At 42.0% G+C, this 10604-nt stretch overlaps 1 protein-coding gene across 3 annotated transcripts in view; it reads right to left on the bottom strand.

Annotated features, from left to right (window-relative positions):
- The window catches only part of cog4 (component of oligomeric golgi complex 4), a 54956-nt gene that overhangs the window by 42142 nt on the left and 2210 nt on the right, over positions 1-10604 (bottom strand). For all 3 annotated transcript variants that reach the window (XR_006314186.1, XM_043707354.1, XM_043707355.1), the window contains exon 2: positions 8227-8309. Coding sequence is in view for 2 of the 3 variants with exons in the window: in XM_043707354.1 (XP_043563289.1) it covers positions 8227-8309 (83 nt within the window). In the remaining variant the exon portion in view is untranslated. The remainder of the gene's footprint in view (positions 1-8226; positions 8310-10604) is intronic.

Here is a 10604-nt window from a genome sequence, read left to right as displayed (position 1 = left end):
GATTGCACCTAAATTGGAAGGGGACTAATATACTGGCAGGAAAGTTTGCTGGAGCTGCTGAGGAGGATTTAAACTAGTAAGGTGGGGGGAGCAGGACCCAGAGAGATAGTAAGGAAAGAGGTCAATCTGAGACTGATACAGTTGGGAATAAAAGCAAGTCAAACAGTCAGGGCAGGCAGGAACAAGGTAGGACTAGTAAATTAAACTGCATTTATTTCAATGCAAGGGCCCTAACAGGGAAGGCAGATGAACTCAGGGTATGGTTAGAAACATGGCTGGGATATCATAGCAATTACAGAAACATGGCTCAGGTATGGGCAGAACTGGCAGCTTAATGTTCCAGGATACAAATGCTACAGGAAGGATAGAAAGGGAGGCAAGAGAGGAGGGGAGTGGCATTTTTGATAAGGGACAGCATTACAGCTGTGCTGAGGGAGGATATTCCCGGAAATACATCCAAGGATGTTATTTGGGTAGAACGGAGAATTAAGAAAGGAATGATCACCTCATTGGGATTGTATTATAGACCGCCCAATAGTCAGAGGGAAATTGAGAAACAAACTTGTAGGAGATCTCGGCTATCTGTAAGAATAATAGGGTGATTATGGTAGGGGATTTTAACTTTCCAAACATTGGCTGGGACTGCCATTATGTTAAGGGTTTAGATGGAGAGGAATTTGTTAAGTGTGTACAAGAAAATTTTCTGATTCAGTATGTGGATGTATGTACTAGAGAAGGTGCAAAACTCGACCTACACTTGGGAAATAAGGCAGGGCAGGTTCAAAATTGGGAAAAGGCCAATTTTGACGGCATTAGGCAAGAACTTTCAAAAGCAGAAGGGGGCCAATTTTCGCAGGTAAAAGTAAGGTGGGAAAATGGGAAGCCTTCAAAAATGAGATAACAAGAATCCAGAGAAAGTATATTCCAGTTAGGGTGAAAGGAAAGGCTGGAATGCTGGATGACTAAAGAAATTGAGGTTTGGTTAAGAAAAAGAAGAAAAAGAATCGACGTTTCGGGCATAAGCCCTTCTTCAGGACCTGAAGAAGGGCTTAAGCCCGAAACATCGATTCTCCTTCTCCTTTGCTGCCTGACCTGCTGCGCTTTTCCAGCAACACATTTTTAAGCTCTGATCCCCAGCACCTGCAGTCCTCACTTTCTCCCCCTCAAAGATCAGCAAGGCGGCCTTTGTGTAGAGCCACAGACATTTGGGGAGTTACTAAACGAGTATTTTGCATCAATATTTACTGTGGAAAAGGATATGGAAGATATAGACTGTAGGGAAATAGATGGTGACATCTTGCAAAATGTCCAAATTACAGAGGACGAAGTGTTGGATGTCTTGAAACGCATAAAGGTGGATAAATACCCAGGACCTGATCAGGTGTACCCGAGAACTCTGTGGGAAGCTAGAGAAGTGATCGCTGGGCCTCTTGATGAGATATTTGTATCATCGATAGTCACAGGTGAGGTGCCGGAAGACTGGAGGTTGGAAAACGTGGTGCCACTGTTTAAGAAGGGTGGTTAAGGACAAGCCAGGGAATTATAGACCAGTGAGCCTGACGTCAGTGGTGGGCAAGTTGTTGGAGGGAATCCTGAAGGACAGGATGTACATGTATCGGAAAGGCAAGAACTGATTACGGATAGTCAACATTGCGCGTGGGAAATCATGTCTCACAAACTTGATTAAGTTTTTTTGAAGAAGTAACAAAGAGGATTGATGAGGGCAGAGCGGTAGATGTGATCTATATGGACTTCAGTAAGGCGTTCAACAAGGTTTCCCATGGGAGACTGATTAGCAAGGCTACATCTCACGGAATACAGGGAGAACTGGCCATGTGGATACAGAACTGGCTCAAAGGTAGAAGACAGAGGGTGGTGGTGGAGGGTTGTTTTTCAGACTGGAGGCCTGCGACCAGTGGAGTGCCACAGGATCAGTGCTGGGTTCTCTACTTTTTGTCATTTATATAAATGATTTGGATGAGAGCATAAGAGGTGTAGTTAGTAAGCTTGCAGATTATACCAAAATTGGAGGTGTAGTGGACAGCGAAGAAGGTGACCTCAGATTACAACAGGATCTGGTCCAGATGAGCCAATGGTCAGAGAAGTGGCAGTTGGAGTTTAATTCAAATAAATGCGAGATGCTGCATTTTGGGAAAGCAAATCTTAGCAGGTCGTATACACTTAATGGGAAAGTCCTAGGGAGCGTTGCTGAACAGAGACCTTAGTGTGCAGATTCATAGCTCCTTGAAAGTGGAGTCGCAGATAGATAGGATAGTGAAGGTGGTGTTTGGTTTGCTTTCCTTTATTGGTCAGAGTATTGAGTACAGGAGTTGGGAGGTCATGTTGCGGCTGTACAGACGATTGGTTAGGTCACTGTTGGAATATTGCGTGCAATTCTGGTCTCCTTCCCATCGGAAGGATGTTGTGAAACTTGGAAGGGTTCAGAAAAGATTTACAAGGATGCTGCCAGGGTTGGAGGATTTGAGCTACAGGGAGAAGCTGAACAAGCTGGGCCTGTTTTCCCTGGAGGTTCGGAGGCTGAGGGGTGACCTTATAGAGGTTTACAAAATTATGAGGGCATGGATGGGGTAAATAGGCAAAGTCTTTTCCCTGGGGTCGGGGAGTCCAGAACTAGAGGGCATAGGTTTAGGGTGAGAAGGGAAAAACATAAAAGAGACCTAAGGGGCAACTTTTTCACGCAGAGGGTGATCTGTGTATGGAATGAGCTGCCAGAGGATGTTGTGGAGGCTGGTACAATTGCAACATTTAAGAGGCATTTGGATGGGTATATGAATAGGAAGGGTTTGGATGGATATGGGCCAGGTGCTGGCAGGTGGGACTAGATTGGGTTGAGATATCTGGTCGGCATGGACGGGTTGGACTGAAGGGTTTGTTTCCATGCTGTACATCTCTATGACTCTATGACACACGCACTACAACACACAGATCCTGCTATTTTGCTGTGAGGAAAACAATTCCAGTTTCTGCAGTCTCTCCACAGTACTGAAGGCCCTCACCCCTGATAAATTGCTTCTGTACTATGTTGCTATACCGTGGATTCCTGAATCGAACAGATTACTCCAACATAGGTCTAATTGCAGTTTCTGACAGTTAATAAGACCACAAGTTGTAAGAACAGAAGTCGGACATTAGGTTTATCATGTCAGCTCTACTATTCAATGGCAGCGTGGCTTATTTGATAATCCTCAACTCTACTTTCTGGTCTTAATCCTGTAACCTTTGATTCCCATACCATTTATCTCAATCTTGAAAATATATAATGATGTAAACTCAGCAGCCCTCTGGGGTAAAGAATTCCATAGGTTCACTAGCATCTAAGAGAAATGCTTCCTCCTCTCATCAGGTTTTCTGATGAAATATTTTGAAATTATGAACATACTGGATAGAGTAGATAGGGAGAAACTACTCCCACTCATAAAAGGAGCGAGAAGAGGAGACACAGATTTAAGTGATTTACCAAAGAAGCAAGGATGAAGACAGGAATAAAATTTTCACTTCATGAATTGTTAGGATATGGTATACACTGCCTGGAAGCATTATGGAGGCAGATTCGATCGAGGATAAAATTAATGTGCAAGGTTATGGGGGAAAAGATAAAGATTGGCACTACATAATGATGCTCATTTGGAAAGTCTGTGCAGGTTCAATGGGCTAAGTGACCTCCTTCTGCACCACAATACTTTTGTAATATCTATTTCAAATGGCCACCCTAACTCAGAGATGACGTTCTCTGGTCCTAGATTCTCCCACAAGGGAAAACAATCTTTCTGCATTGACTAATTGAATAAGAGGCTGGAGAAATGGTATCAGAAGAAGGGCATCAGATTTCTCAGGATTTGGGACCAGTTTTGGGATAGATAGTTCCCTAACAGGAAGATATCCTTACAGGGAGATTTACTAGTGCTGTTGGGGCAGGTTTCATCCAGCTTAGCTGGGGGAGCAGGAACCTGAGAGGTAACCCAAGTTAAGAGCAAGTAATATTGGTAACAGGAACTCAAAAAGGTGCTAGGGAGACAAGCCAAGTAGTGAGTATGCTACAAAAGTGAAATGATGTCAGTAAGACACAATGTTAGAAGTATTCTACCTGAATGTATACAGCATTTGCTACAAGGATGATGATCTAGAGATACATAGAGAAGCATGAGTAAGATCTAATTACTATTATAGAAACTTGGTTGCATGGCAACCAGGACTAGGAACTGAATATGTAAGGATAATTGACATTTTGGAAGGACAGACAAGATGATGGAGGTGGAGTTGCACTAAAAACAAAGGATGAGGTCAGTCCATTACTAAGGGAAAAATCTCCAATCAGAAGAACGAAATGTGAAATCTATTTGCGTAGAGCTAAGAAACAGCATGGGACATCAGACATTAGTCGAGTTATTTCTAAGCCAACAAATAATAGTCATAGGGTAGGAGATGGTATTACTCCAGAGATGAGAGAAGCATGTAACTGGGTAACACAGTTATCATGGGGGACTTTAATCTCTATGCAGACTGGATAAACGATTCAGCACTAAAGCTGTGGAGGACAGGTTTCTGAAGCATATTGCAAGTATGTTGATGAGCTAACTCGAGAACATGCTATTTTACATCTAGTATTTTTATGGAAACAGGACCAACTAACAATCTTGTTATAAAAGAACTTTTAGAAATGAGTGACCACAGTATGATAGATTTTTAAAATTATTTTGAAAACAAGGGAGTTCAATCTGAAGCAATGATTTTACATTTGAATAAGGGAAATTATGAAGGCATGAGGTGAATTAGAAAACATTAGAAGGAATGACTGTCCATAGACAATGGAGAGTCTTTAAAAAGCTGTAATATGATTAGATTCCCTACAGTGTGGAAACAGACCCTTTGGCCCAACCAGTCCACACCAACCCTCGAAGAGTAACCCACCCAGAACCATTTCTCTCTGACTAATGCACCTAACAAAATGGGCAATTTAGCATGGCCAATTCACCTGACCTGCATATCTTTGGATTGTGGGAGGAAACTGGAACACCCAGAGGATACCTACGCAAACACGGGAGAATGTGCAAACTCCACACAGACAGTCACCCGACGCTAGAATTGAACCTGGGACCCTGGTGCTATGAGGCAACAGTGCTAACCACTAAGCCACCGTGCCGCTGACTTACAGACAGTATTCCTTCATTGGTTCAAAGTACAAAAACTCAAAAGATCAGTGGCTAGCAAAGGAAGTCGATTTAATTCCCTACAGTGTGGAAATAGACCCTTCGGCCCAACAAGTCCACACCGACCCTCCAAAGAGTAGCCTATCCAGACCCATTTCCCTCTGACTAATGCACCTAACACTATGGGCAATTTAGCATGGTCAATTCACCCGACCTGTACATCTTTGGACCGTGGGAGGAAACCGGAGCACCTTGAGGAAACCCACGCAGACACAGGGAGAATGTGCAAACTCCACACAGACAGTCACCCGAGGCTGGAATCGAACCCTGGCACTGTGAGGCTGCAGTGCTAACCACTGAGCCACCATGCCGCTCCAGAGTTAAAGAAGATTAAAAGAATCTTGTTGCCAGAATTAGCAGTAATTCTAAGGATTGGGAGATTTATAGAACACAACAAAAAGAGTGCCAAAAAACTGATAAGGGAGAACAGAATATGAATACAATCGAGCAAGAGACAAAATAAAAGGACTGCAAAAGCTTGTTTCGGTTAGTTAGAAGGAAACATTTGCTTAAAAGCAATGCCTTATAGGCAAAGTCAGGAGAATTTATAATGGATAGAAGAGAGTTAGCAGAAAAACTAACTGATTACTTTGCATCTGTTTCCCTGAGGAAGATACTGATATCTTCCAGAACTAAAGACCCAAGTGGCTTGAGAGAATGAGGAGTTGAAGGGCATTAGTGTTAGGAAGAAGATTTGACTCAAGAAATTCACTCTATCCCAGTACTGGTCCCCGCACCCAATAAACCGAAACCCATTCATTCCATGCCAATCTTTGAGCCATATCGTAACTATATCTCAAAAGAAAATAATTCCACAGTGCAATAACTCCCTCGAGGTCAATATCCCATCACTAAGTCATACTTTATTTACACGTGAAGGGTCCTTGATACTGGTCTGGCTTCCTCAGAGCCAGCTCTCAGTGAACAGAACTTCTGACACTCCTCTTTATATCTGTCAGCCAGGGCTCCCTGATTAGAGTCTAGAGACATACATCAGGGAAATATATTCTTTGCTCCAACTCATCCATGCCAAACAGACATCCTAAATTAATCTAGTCCCATTTGCCAGCATTTAGAACAGAGAACAATACAGCACAGAACAGGCCCTTCGGCCCACGATGTTGTGCCGAACATTTGTCCTAGCTTAAGCACCTATCCATGTACCTATCCAATTGCCGCTTAAAGGTTACCAATGATTCTGACTCTGCCACTCCCACAGGCAGCGCATTCCATGCCCCCACCACTCTCTGGTAAAGAACCTACCCCTGACATCCCCCCTATACCTTCCAATTTGGCCCATATCTCTCTAAACCCTTCCTAATCATATACCAATCCAGATGCCTTTTAAATACTGTAATTGTTAGCGAGTTTTGAGAAGATTTGTAGCTCAGATTGAGGTTCTGAATGTAGGTTTGTTCACTGAGCTGGAAAGTTCATTTTTAGATGTTTCGTCACCATACTAGGTATCATCATCAGTAAGCCTCTGGATGAAGCACTGGTGGTATGGCCCGCTTTCAATTTGTGTGTTTAAGTCTCCTTGGGCTGGTGATGTCATTTCCTGTGCTTTTGCCAAATGGTCCTGATGCCTTTTACCACTGCCTGAGAAAAAGGCGGCTCAGCCTCAGCCTCCAACTCTCCAAGGAGCCTATTCAGCCTTTCCCTATAGCTTAAACCATCCAAACGTGGCAATATCCTTGTAAACCTTTTCTGAACCCTTTCAAGTTTCATAACATCCTTCCTATAGCAGGGAGACAAGAATTATTGGAATAGTGGCCTAATCATTATCCTGTACAGCCGCAACATTTATGTAGATTAAACTCTATTCCTTGATCTGATCAAGGTAACCTTCTCTGCTGTCCACTACATCACCAATTTTGATGTCATCTGCAAACTTAGTACGTTCACATCTAAATCATTTATATAAAAAAAACAAAAAGCTGTGGATCCAGCATCAATTCTTGGCACACTGCTGGTATAAGTTAAAACCACCAATGCTGCAACCAGTAATATGGAACAGCACCAATCCCCCCAAACTTTACTTGAACCCACAGGAATAAAGTTGCACCTGTATTGCACCATTAATGTACTCAGATATTCAAAAACGCTTCCAGTTGCCCCTGTTATTGTGAAAAATGAGCATAAATAGGATTCATAACTAACAATCAGAAAATGACTATTTTGTTAGCGCTGCCTAAGGAGTATCCAAGATCCTAACAACTTTAAGTATGATTAGACCAGAATCATACTTGAGCTCAATCAAGGAACTCATATTCCATGAGGTCCATCTGCTGATTCCATTATAATCACTAAACACATGAAATCCCCAACATGGAAACAGGCAATGCAGCCCAAAGAATCAAAGTTAATATTTATCCTCCACGTTAGCAAAAGTCATGTACATCATTCTTACTTTGTAACTTGAATGTATTTAACTTCTGACACTCCTCTTTATATCTGTCAGCAAGGGCTGCCTGATTAGAGTCAGAGAGACATAAATCAGGGAAACATATTCTTTGCTCCAACTCATCCATGCCAAACAGACATCCTAAATTAATCTAGTCCCATGTGCCAGCATTTGGCCCATCTCTCTCTAAACCCTCCCTATTCACATACCCATCCAGATGCCTTTTATATATTGTAATTGTTAGCGAGTTGTAGCTCAGATTGAGGTTCCAAATGTAGGTTTGTTCACCGAGCAGGAAGGTTCGTTTTCAGATATTTCATCACCATACCAGGTAACATAGTCAGTGAGCCTCCGGATGAAACACTAGTGGTATGACCCACTTTCTATTTGTGTGTTTAGGTTTCCTTGGGTTGGTGATGTAATTTAAGCAGACACAATGGCAAATCTGCAAAGCAATCTATTTACAAAAATTTGTCCAAGGCAACGTTCTCGAATACAGTGAAGTTAGGAGGTTAAGTATTAAAAAAGGTATCTCAATCTTTAATGGTAAAAGGTTCAGATCTTTAATCACCACTTCTCTATATTAGTACCTACCCCATACGGTGCAGAGCCACCATCTTACTGTCCAGGCTGCTCTGCTGTCCAATGAGAGCCTCAAGCTCTGCTTCAACCTCTTGCTGCAGAAAGAAAAGGAAATAAGCAGCATAAAAACAACTCACAGATGTACGCCACTAAACACAATGCACAGATTTCCACCAAATACTGACATTCACATCCCTTACAGACGGAGCACAGGTACAGTCACACACTTACACTCCTCACTCAGCGAAATACCCGTTGTACTTTATCATCGTAGGTCTACCTTTAACCCCAAATGCACTAAGTTTTGCAGAGTCAGTAAGACAGAGAGCAGCTTGTCTCTGCTTCTTTGTCTAAACAGTCATTCCAGCCAATATCAGGGAGCTGTCAAATAACAACATAACTAGATCAATCATACTCTCATCTAGCATTGACACTGGACAATTGTATCACTTGTTCCTTCAGCACTAAAAAGGAATTACATGGAGAATTTGATGGAACTAACAGTGCCCTAGAGGTTCAGTACCTTTATTCAGTGAGTACTTGAGCTATACAAACCAAGCCGGCCTATTTTTGAGTTTAGTCACAATGATAATGGGATTTCTACAATTCAACTCTTGCCCCTGGAGTATTTTTTATATGAGCATCACTGACAACACCAGCATCCTGAATTTGAGTAGGTGGTGATGATGAGACACCTACTACTGAAAGCTTGCTAAGCCATTGCAGATACCAGTTAAACATTGCTATGGGTCTGGAGTCCAATGCAGATCAGGTGGATAAAGACTGCAGACTTCCTTCCCTAAAGGGCATTTGCGAATCAAATGGGTCTTTACAACTATCCAGTAGCTTCATGAACATTATTAATTAGCCTAATATTTTATCCTAGATTACTTAAATCCCACTACTGCCACGGTGGGATCAGAGATTGGGTGGATCTGAAATACTACTCCAGCAACTTTAAAATTACATTATGGACCCCTTCTTGCACCTGATCACTGAAAAGTGCAGGTGTCAGAACATTAAATGCATTCAGGATCAGGCTCTTTGTGATACCCTCCTTGGTGAAAAAACTTGCCGTTGTCCACTGTCACACTCCAGATCTGAAATTACTACCACTCAGCGAGCAGTCAGACTCAGTTCGAACTGTACTCCTAATGGAGAAATCACCAATAAAAGAAAGGCCTGCACTTCCACAGCATGTCCCAAAACACCTTACAGCCAACAAAATACACTTGAAATGCGGTCACTATTGTTTAATATATGAAGAGGAATTTGCCCACAGCAAGTTCCAAACTAAAACTATGTGGTAACGATAAGATCTAAAAATAGAAAGCACTGGAAATGCTCAGCAACCCTGGCAGTATCTGTGGAGAGAGAAAGAGAGAGAGAGAGAGAGAAAAAGAGTTTTGAGTTAAATCTATCTTTCTTCTCAGTATAATGATCAAGTGGTGTACTTCTGAGATTTCATTCAGTAATAAATATTAGTCTGGTTAAGAAGGAGAACTTCCTACTCTTCTTTAATACAGTGCTGTAGGATCTTTTATGTCCACCTGAGGGGTTAGATGAGGCTTAGTTCAACATCTCATCAGAATGATAGTACAGCACTCCCTCAACACTGTACTGGAGTTTCAGCATTGATTTTAGTGCTGATCTGTGGAATGAACCCTCAAGCTTCTGATTCAAACACAGTAATACTCACACCTGAACCATGGCCGACACTAGGGAAAAAAGGAAGGTTGAAAAAAAAATTGAAGGGGAGAAAACTATTTTTATAAAAAAGTATTCACTTTCACATTCATATTATACATCAACATATGTGTTCCCATTTGGCAAGCCCGCAGCAATGATGCTACTCAATGAATTCACTCCATTGTTGTCTACTTTGAAGTGACATGGCTCCTTCAGTCATCTGAACCTGTGGGTGGAGTTCATTTCCTAAACCACAGACCTAAACCAAAAACCAACTTGACAAACCAGTGCAGTACAGATAAAGGGCCACAATGTCAAAGGTTTTCATCTTTCGAAATGTTCAACAAAGACCCCCAACTGCCCTCTCAAGTGGGCAAAGATCCTGTGACACGACTCAAAAAAAGAGCAGTGGTGTTCTCCCTCCTCGATCAATTAACATTGAATTTTCACCAACATCTAAAATAAATTAGAAGATAGAAAATGCATGCAAAAAAGATGCTATTACAATATTTATGGGGTACTTCAATATGTAGACTGACTGGGAAAATAAGGTTGGCAGCAGATCCTACAAGGAGTATCTTGTAGTACAGCCCTTGGGGTAACAGGCAGTTCTAGATTTGGTGATGTGCAACTTGATTAGAGAGCTTAAGGTGAAGGAATCCCTTAGGGACAGTGACCACAATATGATAGAATTCACCCTG

Source organism: Chiloscyllium plagiosum, chromosome 17 (genome assembly GCF_004010195.1).
Source record: "Chiloscyllium plagiosum isolate BGI_BamShark_2017 chromosome 17, ASM401019v2, whole genome shotgun sequence".
NCBI classification, from domain to species: domain Eukaryota; kingdom Metazoa; phylum Chordata; class Chondrichthyes; order Orectolobiformes; family Hemiscylliidae; genus Chiloscyllium; species Chiloscyllium plagiosum.
This window is presented reverse-complemented; position numbering and strand designations above follow the sequence as displayed.